Consider the following 16710-nt stretch of genomic DNA (forward strand, 5'->3'; position numbering starts at 1 on the left):
CGCGCGTCACGACGGACGCGACTCGCGACACACGGAATTGAAACGTCGCTAATGCTTTAGCGGGTTATCGAAGTTTAAAAACTTAAATAAACACGTAAAGGTTCCTTATACCAAAGTGACAGGAGCGTGATAATCATGGCGTCCACCGCGGCGGGTAAACAGAGGATCCCGAAAGTGGCGAAGGTAACAAATAATGTTTGATGAGTTAGCATTAGCATTAAAACAACGTGAAGTTGTTGTGTTGTGTTCCTCTGTAAACAACTGCTATATTATATTTTGAGTTGTAATTAAACGTGTCAAACATTGTTTACATGTGTATTTATTGCACGTTGTGTGTTCAGGTGAAGAATAAAGCCCCTGCGGAGGTGCAAATCACCGCAGAGCAGCTGCTCAGAGAGGCGAAGGAGAGAGAACTAGAGCTGCTGCCTCCTCCACCCAAACAGAAGATCACAGACAAGGAAGAGCTCAACGACTATAAGCTGAGGAAGAGAAAGGTATGAGCGCCATATCTCAATATGATCACGACATTATGTTGCAAAAATACATCATGGTATCAAAATATAGTACTATGGTACTTGATGTATACCATAGTGCTGTATGTTTACTATTAGCATGTCAGGATATTGGCCAAAATATGGTATTACCATAGTACATCCTGTTGTTATGGTATGTGCCCCAAAAACATAATGTTAGCAAGGTATTTACGATAAAATTAGTTTTTAAAGCATGTAAGATGGCAACACCATGAAATTACCATGGTACATGCCTGGAAAACAGGGTTTTGTCATGGTATGTGCCCCAAAAAGCATAGCATTAGCAAGGTACATGGCATAAAACATGACATTGTTATGGTTCATGTTTTATAAACATGACATTTCCAAAACATGGTTCATAACATGCCTCATAAACATAATATTAGCAAGGTGCATGCAATAAAACATGTTTTCTGGGCATGCACCATGGCAATACTACGACATTACTATGGTATACTATAAACATGGTGTTGTATGTGCCTGACATGACATGTCCAGAAAAATATGGTATTACCATAGTACATGTCCAAAACATGGTGTTACCTTATTACGTCATGTCCAGAAAACATTGTTTTGTCGTGATATATGCCTCAAAAAGCATGTGCATGCAATACAACATATTATCATGGTTCATGGTTTAAAAACATGACCTTACCATGTTACATGTCCAGAAAAATATGGTATTACCATATTACACGTCTAGAAAACATTGTTTTGTCATGGCATATGCCTCAAAAAGCATAGCATTAGCAATGTATATGCAATAAAACATATTATTGTCATGGTTCATAGTTTAAAACATGACCTTACCATGGTACATGTCCAGAAAAATATGGTTTTACCAAAGTACGTGTCCAGAAACCATGGTTTTGTCAATACCATCATAGTATGTATGTATATATGTATATATATATACAGTACAGGCCAAAAGTTTGGACACATTACTATTTTTAATGTTTTTGAAAGAAGTTTCTTCTGCTCATCAAGCCTTCATTTATTTGATCAAAAATACAGAAAAAAATGTAATATTGTGATATATTATTACAATTTAAAATAATTGGTTTTCAATTTATTATACTTTAAATTATCATTTATTTCGGTGATGCAAAGCTGAATTTTCAGGATCATTACTCCAGTCTATCAAATGATCCTTTAGAAATCATTCTAATATGATGATTCATTATCAAAGTTGGAAACAGTTCTGCTGCTTAATATTTTTTCATAACCTCTGATACCTTTTTACGATACTTTGATGAATTAAAAAAAAAAAGAAAAGAAAAGAAAAAAACACTACTGGTCAGTAATTTGGGGTCAGTAATTTTTTTCTTTATTTTTTTTAAAATAAATCAATAATTTTATTCAGCAAGGATGTGTTAAATTGATAAAAAGTGATAATAAAGAAGATTTATATTAAAAAAATTTTTTTATTATTTTGAATAAATGCAGTTCTTTTTAACCTTTTATTCATCAAATATATTAGGCAGCAGAACTGTTTCCAACACTCATAATAAATCAGAACATTAAAATGATTTCTAAAGGATCATGTGATTGACTGGATGTCACATGTGACACTGAAGACTGGAGTAATGATCCTGAAAATTCAGCTTTGCATCACCGAAATAAATGATAATTTAAAGTATAATAAATTGAAAACCAATTATTTTAAATTGTAATAATATATCACAATATTACATTTTTTTCTGTATTTTTGATCAAATAAATGCAGGCTTGATGAGCAGAAGAAACTTCTTTCAAAAACATTAAAAATAGTAATGTGTCCAAACTTTTGGCCTGTACTATATAAACCAAAGAAATCAATAAAGTTAATTTTTCTCTTTCTCATCTCAGGCGTTTGAAGACAACATCAGGAAGAACAGAACTGTCATCAGCAACTGGATCAAGTACGCACAATGGGAGGAGAGCCTGCAAGAGGTCCAGAGGTGAGTTTCTGTTCAGCGCCGACTGGTTGAATTGTGGACTGGAGGTGATTTCCTTAACTTTTTTCTTTTCGTTGTCTTCAGAGCTCGCTCCATCTACGAGCGTGCGCTCGATGTGGATCACCGCAATATCACACTGTGGCTGAAGTATGCAGAGATGGAGATGAAGAACCGGCAGGTGAACCACTCTCGCAACATCTGGGACCGAGCCATCACCATCCTGCCCCGTGTGAATCAGTTCTGGTACGCTTTCTCCTCATGATTATATTAGGGTTGTCATGGTACCAAAATTCCAGATTCTCAGCACTAATTTTGGTACCATAGCAAAAACTGTTGGAACTATTTTCTTGAACTACTTGAAAATAAAAATATTAAATTAAATGATTTTATTATTTATAATGCATGTAGCCTTGAAATGTTTATAAATAAACATTGCTTTTAAAAAGATCAAGTGAAAAATTAGTAATAGAATGGACAAGAAACACATACACATTTCTTAGAAAGTCTATTAGTTTGCATTTACACTCTAAGATTTAATGCACAGATTTGTTTTGAAGTATAGTATCAGATTGTTTTGTCCCGTCTGTAGCTGTGGTTATATCACTGTCAATCATTGCAGTTTTGGATTCAATCGCACATTTAAATACAGTTGAGTTGTCAATCCAGACCTTTGATGCTCTTCACAGAGCGCTTACACAGATACACACGGAAGTGTTTGAAAGAACCGAATATACCCAGTACTCAGAAATCCTGTAATCATCACATTTTTAAATCTCAGTCGTGACTTGTTAATATAGACAATAATGTATTCAGACAAAGATACTCTGTTTTTTCTTCTTGTGACTCGTATGTTTATGCACCAGGTACAAGTACACCTATATGGAGGAGATGCTGGGGAACGTTGCCGGCTGCAGGCAGGTGTTTGAGCGCTGGATGGAGTGGGAGCCGGAGGAACAGGCCTGGCATTCTTACATCAACTTTGAGCTGCGCTATAAGGAGGTGGACAAGGCCCGGAGCATCTATGAGAATTATATCCTTTCATTAATGATCTATTTTACTCTGAAATGTTATATAAAACTTTATCCGGAATTCGGATACATACAGTACATTCACGTTAAGCATATATATATATATATATATATATATATATATGTATATATGTGACCCTGGATCACAAAACCAGTCTTATGTTGCCCGGGTATATTTGTGGCAATAGCCAACAAAACATTGTATGGGCCAAAATTATCGATTTTTCTTTTATGCCAAAAATCATTAGGATATTAAGTAAAGATCATGTTCCATGAAGATATTTTGTAAATTTCATACATTAAATATATAAAACATTTATTTTTGTGAATGGATGCAGCACTATCGCCAATAGAAATGCACAACTTTAAAGCAGATTTTCTCAATATTTAGATTTTTCTGCACCCTCAGATTCCAGATTTTCAAATAGTTGTATCTCGGCCAAATATTGTCCTATCCTAACAAACCATACATCAGTGGAAAGATTATGTATTCAGCTTTCAGATGATGTATAAATCTCAATTTAAAAAAAATTACACTTAAGACTGGTTTTGTGGTCCAGGGTCACATATATATATATATATATATATATATATATATATATATATATATATATATATATATATATATATATATATATATATATATATATATATATACACACACACACTAAATAGTAAATCCCAGTGGCTTAATTTATTTTCTTGCAAAATGTAACTATATTATCATCCAGCTCTGTATAAAGTTGGATATGTAAGTTTGTCCAGCTTTATCCACATACATACAGTAATCTCATGTAGTGAAAATATACACTATATTCTATATAACATACCTAAACTGTTTGATTGCTTGTATCGTTTACAGGTTGTTTATACTAGATGTAGAATTGAGTCTCATGATATTTAGTGACTCATTCATATTTATTGAAAGGGGAAGAGAAGCTGTTTTGGGATTTGTATAAGAATTTCTTGAGTGTAAAACATATTTTAATAGAATGTAACATTTTTTTAAATGATATTAGACAATGTTTTTTCAGAAAATATATTAATAGACATTTTTAATCAATCATAATATTAAATTGAAAGATTCTATATAATTGTTGTTATTACTATTGTTGTTTTATATGTATATGTATGTTTTTGTATATCGATTGGTTTTTTTTAAGACAAAATTGTCAAATTATTGTAAACAATGTATTGAAATTATATTGTAATCATAATTTAAAAAAAAAAATTGAAATACTGCTGATTTTGCCATGAATATAGCCATTGCCATAAATAAATACGATTGCCCAGTTCTAATCTGCTAAATGTGACTATAAGTCATGAAGACATTAAGATATTATAGACAATAACATGAAAAAGCTACTTTGAAATATGTAAAAAAAGAAAAGAAAAATGCATTTAAATCATGTTTATTAAATCATTTCTCTTTTGAGATTGAATGGCTGTTAGGTAAAAAATGTAGATACATTCCTTAACAGCAGAGCACTCGTGATGGTCCATCCTGAAGTGAAGAACTGGATCAAGTACGCTAACTTTGAAGATAAGCACGGCTACATCGCTCTCGGGAGGAAAGTGTTTGAGAGAGCCGTGGAGTTTTTTGGTGAGGATCACATCAGCGAGAGCCTCTACGTGGCTTTTGCCAGATTTGAGGAGAAGCAGAAAGAGGTATGACATCCTGTGTTCGTGTCATCCAATAAACTAGATGTTTCCTTTTCATGCGTGACCATTCGCTTTGTGTCTTTCAGTTTGAGAGAGTTCGCATCATCTATAAATACGCTTTGGACCGAATCCCCAAGCAACAGGCCCAGGAGCTGTTTAAGAACTACACAGTGTTTGAGAAGAGGTTTGGAGACAGGAGAGGAATCGAAGACGTGATCGTCAGCAAAAGGAGGTTTCAGTATGAAGAGGAAGTCAAGGTGGGTAAAGCATGATTATATTTATTATTATTATATAATCATCTGGGGCCGTATTCACAAAGAATTTTAAGGCTAAAAGTAGCTCCTAACTGGCGAATTTAAGAGCAACTCCTAAAAATAATGGGCGTGTCACTCCTAACTTTAGGACTCCTAATTTTTTTCACTAAGAGTAATTCACGAAGCATTTTAGCCCTAAAAGTAGCACCTAAGCCTGGGACAGCTTAAAAGAAGTCGAGAGGACTCCTAACTCACTAAGACCTTCACAAACCGCTTTTTGTGGCATTTCACGTTGCGATGTTTTGAAATGCGTATGCGGCGGCTACAGGAGCTTCCAATCGCGAGGGAACAATTCTGCATTGTAGGCATAACTAGGGATGCAATAACACCACCAACAACAACCAAAACTAGGCTACTCTTTGCATGTAAACTAATTGTAACGTTTCACTGTGAATCAAATTAAAATGTTCTTCTCTTTGCAAACGTAGGCAGAGGCATATAGTGACAGATTAATTCAATAATGTTGCAAAGATATTGCATCAATCCATATGTTTCATTAGGCTATAGGCTATTTGTTTTGCCTTACTCTTTATTCATTTAGGCTATTTATTCAGTTATTCATCATCTTCCGTCCTTCGCACTACTTGTGTAGCGCACGCATTCTCAGACCTGTCACCTGTCACTCATCATCGTAGGGGCGGTGTTAGGAATCATTCCCGCGTTACAATCATCAGCCAATCAAGGTGGTCACTTCAGTCAAGCTCGTGCATGAGTAATGACGTCATCCATAGCAACGAAGACTCACTCTTAGTTTAGGAGTTGTCATTTTTCTTTACTAAGAGTAGGTCTGAAAGGTGTTGTGAATAACTTTTAAGAGAAAACTCCTAGCTAAAATCTTTTAGTGCGATTTAGGAGTACTCCTAGTGGTGAGATAAAATGCTTTGTGAATAAGGCCCCTGGTCAAGACTCACATTTTAAGTGAATATCCAAATGCCCTGAAGTTATATATATATATGCCTCAGACTCTCCAGACAACTTCAGATCATCTTTGAGGGTTTTCTGAATATTGTTAGAGTTTAATCTGTGGTGTTTCTGTCATTCTTTGAGGATGGAAACTATTTGGTCTTTGCTAAACCAGTTTGTAGTTTTACACAAATGCAAAGCATCAGTTTCTTTCTTAACGACTCATTGTTGCTTATTAACATAATTTCCTCCTGTATAGGCCAGCCCACATAATTATGATGCTTGGTTTGATTACCTGCGCCTGGTGGAGAGTGACGCAGATGCGGACACGGTTAGAGAAGTGTATGAGAGAGCGATAGCCAACATACCCCCCATCCAAGAGAAGAGACACTGGAGACGCTACATCTACCTGTGGATTAACTACGCTCTCTATGAGGAGCTGGAGGTCAAGGTATGATAGACAGCTGAAGTATTCAGCATTCAGTCAAGTCTTGTAATTACATGAGGCAGAGTTTGATGTAATGCGTTTGTTTAGGACCCTGAGAGAACGAGGCAGGTGTACCAGGCATGTCTGGAGGTTATTCCACACAAAAAGGTAAACTTATCATCGTCTTAATGGTTAAAAACATTATTTACACAACCTCATGTCATTTGTGGTGAACTAATAAACTTCATAAAAATTATTTATTGTGCTCCCTTTTGGAGAGTTTGCAACCATGTCAAGAGCTGAAAAAATGACAGTGTTGTGCTTGACTGAAAGGATTTTACATTATGCTGTAGCTACAATGTCTAAGTTTAATTATTTTTTAAATAGTTTTCTAATTATACATGTTTTTCATTCTCAGTTTACATTTGCCAAGATTTGGCTCTTATATGGGCAGTTTGAAATCCGACAAAAGAACCTCCAGAATGCTAGACGAGGCCTGGTAAGTGTTTCACTCCAAAACTGATTTATATACTTTTACACTACTGTTCAAAAGTGTGGTCATTTAGACTTTTTTTTTTTTTTGAAAGAAAGAAAGAAATACGCATTGTATTTATACGCATGAAATTTATCAAAAGTGACATTTATAATATTAGAAAAGTTCAAATAAATGCTGTTCTTTTCATAGAATCCTGAAAAAATATTTATCATATTCCCCACAAAACTGTTTTAAACATTGATAATAATCAGAAATGTTTATTGTGCAGCAAATCATCATATTAGAATGATTTCTGAAGGATCATGTGACACTGAAGAAATTATGCTGAAAATTCAGCTTTGATATCAGAAATAAATTACATTTTAAAGTATATTCACACAGAAAACATTTATTTTAAATAAAATAATATTAATTCACAATATTACTGTTTTTATTGTATTTTTGATAAATACTGCCTTGGCGAGCAGAAGAGACTTCTTTCAAAAACAATAAATAATTGTAACGACCCTAAACTTCTGAACGGTAGTGAACATGACTTACGGGTAATTTCAATTGTCTGATGTCAGTAGATCACATTCAGGTTTTTATTGGTGTTTCTAAGGCAAGCATCATGTTGAAAGACTTCATTCAAAAATGTTCTCCAAACTTTTGAATGGTTTAAGTTTATTATAAGGTAGTGTATATAACCTCTGACCTCTGTCCTATCAGGGCACATCCATTGGAAAATGTCCTAAAAACAAACTGTTTAAAGGCTACATTGAGCTGGAGCTTCAGTTGAGGGAGTTTGACCGCTGCAGGAAGCTCTACGAGAAGTACCTGGAGTTCAGTCCAGAGAACTGCACCACCTGGATCAAGTTTTCTGAGCTGGAGACAATCTTGGGAGACACAGAACGGGCCAGAGCTATATTTGAACTGGCCATTGGACAACCACGATTGGACATGCCAGAGGTCAGAACGTCAAGTCATGTTAAAGTTTAAAGGGATGTTTCGGTGTAATTTCAACCTAGGGTTCTTTGCACCATGACCTCGAGCCAAACACCCCCCCAGAAGCCTTTTTTCCCTTGGTTGAACATTATTAAAGTTAGAGGTTATTTAGAGATATCAGCCGGATGGCTTAGTGCAGGCACTAATGGATCCAAGGTTTAATCTCGTAAATTACCCCACTAATAATGCCCAGAATGGTACCAAACTTCTACAGCAGTACAAATAGGTTCTGTACTCCTAAAACGAGGCATTGGAAAGTTTGTAAGTACATCAGGAGTTTATTTAAATAACACTTGCCTGACGGCTTATGCTACTGCTAACCCGGACGTCGACGTCACTTCTGTGATTTGGGAAAAGCCCGTAAAAGTCCTGGCAGAAAGCGATGCATAAGGATGTAGTGTAACGACGCCCAGTTCCAAGAATGCTCGAGGTCATGGTGCAAAGGACCCTTGGTTGAAATTACTCTGAACCATCCCTTTAAGGCCATTTCCCCATTTAATTTTGATCAAAGTCTGGTTCAGACCATGTTCAAATGTGAGTATATAATACCATCCATCAGGCTTTTGGAACGTTTATTTTTTTCATGTCTCGATCATAATTTTAATTATTGCGATATGTTTTGAAACTACAGAGCTTTGATCATAAAACTAAGCACTGAAATATCATCTTACTAAGACGTATAATTGGGAAATATAGAGCGAAGACCGATATTTATGTGATTTTATGCAAGTAGTCTGTTATAAAGATCTCATTAATTTACAAGCTATCAGAATTGTATCTTTTTGGCCATATAAATATCAAGAAGTCCACCAAATTGCATATTTTGGCTTAGTTTGTACCTCTGAATAAAATTAAGATGTGTTCTCCTCCATATTCTCACTATATCGGACTGTATGAGCCATAAAATCCTTTTGTATCAAATAGGGTACTCAACATAAAACACGTTTTCTACCTTTTTTGTATTTTTAAAGGTTCAATTTAAAAAAAGAAATCCGATTATTATTTAATTTGTCAGGCTTTACTGGGTTAAAGTGATTCTTAACTGTTTCTCCTCTGTATTGTTCACGTCAGGTGCTGTGGAAGTCATACATCGACTTTGAGATCGAGCAAGAAGAATACGACAACACACGAGGACTGTACAAGAGACTGTTACAGCGGACTCAACATGTCAAAGTAAGCAATCAAAATTACGGCAACACAACATGCTTATTTTAAATGCATATCTGACTCATTTGATCCCACTCTCGTCGTATTATAGGTCTGGATCAGTTATGCCCAGTTTGAGATGTCGATTGACAGCGACGACCGCATTCAGCGATGCAGACAAATCTACGAGGAGGCCAATAAGAGTATGCAGGGCTGTGAGGAGAAGGAGGAACGTCTGATGCTCCTGGAGTCCTGGAGAGACTATGAGGAGGAGTTTGGATCGTTGGCCAACAAGGACAGAGTCCAGAAACTCCTGCCGGAGAAGGTGAAGAAGAGGAGGAAGATCACAGCGGAGGATGGGGTGAGAGTCTTTTCGTGTCTGTTTTGTGGGTGTTTTTTCTTGCGTCAACTAGTCATACCTAACACGATGTCATTGGTTTATTAGTCGGATGCAGGTTGGGAAGAATATTACGACTACATCTTCCCAGAGGATGCTGCCAATCAGCCCAACCTCAAACTGCTGGCCATGGCCAAGATGTGGAAGAAACAGCAGCAGGTTGAGGAAGAGCAGGAGGAAGAAGAGGAAGAAGAAGAAGAACAGCAGGTTCCTCAAGGGAAGGAACCGCAGGAGAGCTCAGAACCCGAAGAGGAGGAACCGGCGGCCCACAGAGAACAGAAGGAAAAGGAAAATGAAAATGACGATCGCGACGATGATGACGAGAGTAGCAGCAGCAGCAGCAGCAGCAGCGACAGCGAGAGTGATAGCAACCACGAAGACGACAAAGAGAAGAGCGAACAAACAAAGGCGGATGCAGAAAAACAGTGAACTGGTGTGGTTGGAACTTAACATATTATTTGACTCTTTGTCTCTTTTCTTTTGTAACAAAATAAAGGTGCGAACCAAATATTCTTGTGCCGGTCGTTGTTTTTAATCTTCGCTTTAAAGTCGTGAAATGAACATTTTCTGAATTTTCTTATTCTAAACAATTAATCCATGCACGTTTCAATTTTAAATGTTTGACCTGTTTAATGTTTAATCGAAATGTCATAAATGGATCTTCCTGGGGGAAAAAGACGGACCGTTTTTCGAATATCTGTTGCACATCACAATACGGAAGATCTGTCGCTACTTCCGTTTCATCGTGACTTTAAAAATGGCATCCTCGAGCTGATTCGCAATCTTGCTATCCATGATAATGTGCAAAGTATTTTGCTGTGGATCTACACTTAAATAACTAATACAATAAGAATGCACAGGCAGAATCCTGTTTATTGAATTTATTTACTGCATTATGTACTGAAGCTGTGAATGGACACATTTACAGGATAAAGTTTATTATATTTTTCCCCTTGTTTTATTTTGACTGCCTTTGCAGTGTTACGGGGAAAATGAGAGGTAAAAATAGTACATGACACCCGATTGTTAATGTTTCCAGTATGCTAATTAGGTGTCAGCCTGAACAAAAGTTTAATATTTTGTTTAATAAGACAAATCAAAGTTTTCACTTAAACATTTTTATTTCATGTAACTACATTTCCAATGTCCTTTAGTTTCAGCTTTATTAACCCAATAGAAAACAACAATTCAAAGAATCCGTTCAAAGCAGTGACTCTCTGACATTTCACATCAATATTGTGACACAAAAAAGCAAAATGTCGGTTTTCCCAGTTGGATGTTGATCATTTCAGAGAGCCACTTATTAGTGTTATTCAATATCTTCTGGTCGGACAGGATGCGGAAGAGGAATTATGGATTTCTTCTCTGTGTCTCTGGATAAAGCCTTCCTCATATCTGTCAAAATGAAAGAACAGTTTAAATCAGTATTTTATATAAACATGGGTTTAGCTTTGCAGTGAGGCTACAAATCTCGGTGGGTTTTAATACACTGAAAATGTTGCAATTTAAGCCTATTTTTTTTTTTCTTCCTGCCTTTTATTGTTTGCCAGGTGAAAAGTCTTGATTGCTTAGTAAAGTTAACAAGCAGCACAAATGTTGCAAGACAGGTTATGCTTTATCCTTGAGTTCAATATTTAAGGTCATGGGTTTATTCAAATCTCTAACCTTAAATATGACCAACAATAAACATGATGCTTGCCTTAGAAACACCAATAAAAACCTGAATGTGATCTACTGACATCAGACAATTGAAATTACCCGTAATGTTCACTACCGTTCAGACGTTTAGGGTCGGTAATTTGATCAAAAACACTGTAAAAAAGTGCTATTGTGAAATATTATAATAATTTAAAATAAATGTTTGAATATATTTAAAAATGTAATTTATTGCTGTGATCAAAGTGTGAATTGTCAGCATCATTACTCCAGTCTTCCTTCAGAAATCATTCTAAAATGCTCAATTATTATAATTATCAATTCTGAAAACAGTTGTGCTGCTTCTGTTGAAACCATGATAATTGTTTTTTTTGAGTTATTTGACAAATAGAAAGTTCATTTATTTGAAATAGAATATTTTGTAACATTACAAACGTATTTTCTGTCACTTTTGATCAAGTAAATGCTTCCTTGTTGAATAAAAGTATTCATTTCTTTAAAGGGGTCATGAACTGGCTTTTTAAAAAAATATATATTGTTGTCTGAGGTCAACTTATGACGTTTGCTTGGTTTTTACATTCAAAAGCATCAAAACGAATAGGCTATTTTCTACCCTGGTTTTTATGGGCGTGCCGCATTGAAGACTTGGAAGTAAACGTCCACTGCTATGATTGGATAACAGTCTTGCATATTATAATGAGTTTCAGGTAATGCGTGAATCGGGGGCGGGGCTAAACAGGCAGTGTTGAAGTAGGCGTTGATCTTCTGCGGAGGCGGGGTTTGATACCCTTTGACCTCATAGATCCCCACTTTGAAAAACCTGTCGTTCGCTGTGCCTGGTGTCAATAAAAGCTTTTATTGGACTAACAAGGAAGTTTTCAGTTCTGAAACTTACAGGATATTCTTACAGTATGATGACCTCTAATATGTCTAAAGCTCAAGGAAAATTTTATTTCTCAGTTCATCACCCCTTTAAAAAACAACAACTTACTGACCCCAAACTTTTGAACAGTAGTGCAATTAGCACGCAAGTGAACAGCTCACCATAAGCATCTTCGTCAGGTTCACCGTTACTGGCAGAGTAATACTCTATAACCGTTCTGTACACGCTGTAGCCGAGCTGTTTGTACATATTCACAGCAACTTGGTTGGAAACCCGCACAAAGAGATCCACAAAGAATCCGCCCTTCCTAAATAGAGGAGAACCACAAAATAACTAGTTTAAAAAAATCATGTTACAGCAAATAAACAATACGATTTCAGTTTTTTACGGTTCTGCCTGCTTTTTATCTTTACATGCATTATAGATGCTTTTGTACAGTCGGTTGTACCTTTCTGAGATCTCCTCTAACATCTCCATGAGTTTAGCAGCCAGACCCAGTCGTCTGAACTCTGGGGCCACAGAGAGAGCCGTGACGTGCCCGTGCCATTCCTCCCTGGCCACGGACCCTTCTGCCTTTCCCATGACTACAGGAGGACCATTGACACACAGGTTATATATACTGTACAGGTGCTGGTCATAAAATTAGAATATCATCAAAAAGTTGATTTATTTCAGTAATTCCGTTAAAAAAGTGAAACTTGTATATTATATAGACTCATTACATGCAAAGTGAGATATCGCAAGCCTTTATTTGTTATAATTTTGATGATTATGGCTTACAGCTTATGAAAACCACAAAATAAAAATCTCAGAAAATTAGAATATTACATGAAATCACACAGTAATTACACAGTAATCCCATAGTCATTGAACCAGGTTTTGGCTCTTTTGGCAGTGTGGGCAGGTGCAAATCCTGCTGGAAAATGAAGGAAGCATGAAGTGCTCTGATGTCCTGGTAGACGGCTGCGTTGAGTCTGGATTTAATAAAGCACAGTGGACCAAAGTCCTCTTTTCTGATGAGAGCAAATGTTGCATCTCATTTGGAAACCAAGGTCCCAGAGTCTGGAGGAAGAATGGAGAGGCACACAATCCAAGATGCTTGAAGTCCAGTGTGAAGTTTCCACAGTCTGTGTTGGTTTGGGGAGTCATGTCATCGACTGGTGTTGGTCCACTGTGCTGTCCACTCAACACAGCCGTCCACCAGGACATTTCCAGAGCACTTCATGCTTCCTTCAGCAGACAAGCTTTATGGAGATGCTGACTTCATTTTCCAGCAGGATTTGCACCTGCCCACACTGCCAAATTAACCAAAACCTGGTTCAATGACCATGGTATCACTGTGTAATTACTGTGTGATTTCATGTAATATTCTAATTTTCTGGGATTTTGATTTTGTGGTTTTCATAAGCTGTAAGCCATAATCATCAAAATTATAACAAATAAAGGCTTGAGATATCTCACTTTGCATGTAATGAGTCTATATAATATACAAGTTTCACTTTTTTAACGGAATTACTGAAATAAATCAACTTTTTGATGATATTCTAATTTTATGACCAGCACCTGTACACACACACTCCAATCTGACTGGCAAAGGGATAGTTCACTCAAAAATGAAAATTCTGTAATGAATTACTCTCCCTCATGTCGTGCCAAACCCGTAAGACTTTCGTTCATCTTCAGGAATGCATGTGAAGATCTTTTTGATGAAATCTGAGAGTTTTCTGTCCCTCCATTGACAGCTACGCAACTATCACTTTGAGTCTTCAAAAAGTTCATAAAGAGATCGTAAAACTAATCCATATGAATTGAGCGGTTTAGTCCAAAGTTTTAGAAGAGACATGATCGCTTTATATGACGAACAGATTGAATTTATGCTTTTATTCTCATTTAAGCATTGATCAGCGATCAAGATTAACTAAAGTCTTGCGGGTTTGGAACGACATGAGGGTGAGTGATTACTGACAGAAGGTTACACTTTATTTTAAGGTGTCATTGTTACAGTGTAATTATATATTTAAGTACTAAGTAATATTAATTAACTACATGTACTTACTATAGGGTTAGGGTTTGGTTGAGGGTTAGTTGCATGTAATTATGCATAATTTACTGTTATTACTATGGTAAGTACATGTAACATGTAACAAGGACACTGTCAAATAAAGTGTTACCCAGAATTTTTATTTTTGGGTGAACTATCCCTTTAAAAGTAGACATGAAATCAAAATTGACCCTAGTTGCGGGTCTCATTGTGAACGATTCATCAGTGCATTTTTTTTGCAAAGAAATTTTTTTTGTCTTCATAATTTTGGATCAAAAAGAAATGATATGCTTAAACTTAAACAACTTTCCTTTTCAGATGACATCATTTTCAGTCCCTCATTCTGGTACGTAACATCCATAATTCACAATCTAATCTTGTTGCATATTTTATATTTAAGTCAGATTTAGAACGAAAATTGGATAGCTTTCATTAAAAGTGAAGTCAAACGTTGACTTGAGTTAGCCAAATTTCTGTCTGTTCCTCACTCAATGCTTTCGATGTATAGAGAAGAGCAGCATGAGCGTTCTTCTAAACACGTCTCTTTTATATTTGGAATGACGTGAGTAAATAATGTCTGAATGTTCACCCTTTACATGTTCTCTCAACTAAAATGTTCAACTAAAAACACATTTGACTCACTGTAGCCCATCAGTTCCCCTCCTGGAGCCTCTGCTACTATGAAATACTCCGGCCAGTGAGCCAAATATTGAAGATAGAAGGGAATTCCATACTGTACAATGAATGAAAGTTAAGAAGAAAAAAAAAAACAGAAAAAAGCAACTCTGTAAGAGTCATTACAGGCTGATTCATTTAAACAATATTTGATTATTTTGAGATAATAAGCATATCAGCTCGTAATTGTTTTAAAGGATACAGTTTCTGTCAAGGGGTCCAGATTACTGTGGGATACAAATACACAATCATTATTAAAATTGTAAAATTAATAAGTGAAACTTGGATATCACTAGATGTTATACAACAGGAACATAACAATAATCAATATAAAGCAGCGCAGTCTACTTACAGAGAGTAAAGTTGGCATGTTTTTGAACGTGTAAATAATTTAATACGTTTAAGAAACATGCTACTTTCTATTAGCAGACTGTGCGGCATCCTCATGTTGAATATGATCTTAATTAACATTTAACAATTGTAACGTTACAATGAAGCTGCTTGCTGGTAATACCATGGGATTGAATTGATGGTATCATAGTATTAACTACCTTCACTTTACGATGGTAACGCTACAGTACTTTTTTGAAATGGGATTTACCAGCGCTATTATATTATGTGAAATTAAATAACTCACATATTGTTGAATTTAAACAGGTCATCGCACGTGAAAGCTCGTAATGTTGTCATTCTCCCGTGTGTGCAGGACAACGCTTCGACCTCTCACCTCTGCGTCACACGCATGACGTTCCGTTGTCTTTTTTAAACAGCGACATCTGTCGGCATGAGGGAAAAATACACATGCAGTTTGTGTTCAATACAACGCTTTTATTTGATTTTACTCCACATTTCGTTTGCTCTGTTTGTTCTTCACTGTAAAAGAACAAAAAATCCATTGTTTTTACAAAATAAAACTGGCAGCTGTGGTTGCCAGAATAATTATGTAATTGCAAAAATTAATTGCCTACAGCCTGTAAATTCTACTATTTAAATCAGTAATAAAAAATAAAATAAAAAAAACCATTTGATCAATTTTAATCCAACAGCCCTTTTCTGCTGCTGCTACTAAAATCTGTTTTGTACTTTTTACCAGGTATATAGTACAGGAACTTACTGTTAACCAATTACTGGCATACATACATACATATACACACACACACATACATATATATATATATATATATATATATATATATATATATATATATATATATATATATATATATACATACATACATACATACATACATACATACATACATATATATATATATATATATATATATATATATATATATATATATATATATATATATAAATATATATAGGGGTGTAACGATACCCTCGTGTCACGATTCGATACATATCACAATACTGAACTCACGATACAATATTATTGTGATACTCCAAGACATATGATAAAAGGTTAACAAAAAATTTACTGTTTATTAAACTGATAAATTTGATATTACATTGTGTGTATAAATGAAAATTCTTGGACTTGGTGCTGGAAACCCAATGAACAGGACAATAGAGACACCAGAATAAAAATATTCATGATTCTGAAGCTGAAAATACAGAATTATTTAAAACGAATATGTTTCTCTGTCACTGACTAGATATATTTA

At 35.5% G+C, this 16710-nt stretch overlaps 2 protein-coding genes across 2 annotated transcripts; one reads left to right on the forward strand and one right to left on the reverse strand.

Annotated features, from left to right (window-relative positions):
- The first annotated feature begins 6 nt into the window (after positions 1-6).
- Positions 7-10965, forward strand: crnkl1 (crooked neck pre-mRNA splicing factor 1). Its single transcript, XM_079888003.1, has 14 exons — positions 7-183; positions 342-494; positions 2382-2473; positions 2555-2713; positions 3334-3500; positions 4988-5166; positions 5247-5417; positions 6637-6828; positions 6913-6972; positions 7223-7303; positions 8009-8248; positions 9356-9457; positions 9543-9791; positions 9876-10965. Exons 1-14 carry the CDS (start codon positions 136-138, stop codon positions 10254-10256), a joined length of 2274 nt encoding a protein of 757 aa, XP_079744129.1. The 5' UTR covers positions 7-135; the 3' UTR covers positions 10257-10965.
- Positions 10966-11082: 117 nt separating this feature from the next.
- naa20 (N-alpha-acetyltransferase 20, NatB catalytic subunit) lies at positions 11083-15838 on the reverse strand. The gene is made up of 6 exons (XM_079888015.1): positions 15720-15838; positions 15285-15309; positions 15050-15140; positions 12815-12950; positions 12528-12673; positions 11083-11222 (listed from the first exon to the last, which is right to left on the reverse strand). The coding sequence occupies exons 1-6, from the start codon at positions 15770-15772 to the stop codon at positions 11137-11139; spliced, it is 537 nt and encodes a 178-aa protein (XP_079744141.1). The 5' UTR covers positions 15773-15838; the 3' UTR covers positions 11083-11136.
- Between the last annotated feature and the right edge of the window lie 872 nt (positions 15839-16710).

Source organism: Squalius cephalus (assembly GCF_949319135.1).
Source record: "Squalius cephalus genome assembly, chromosome: 12".
Lineage (NCBI taxonomy): Eukaryota > Metazoa > Chordata > Actinopteri > Cypriniformes > Leuciscidae > Squalius > Squalius cephalus.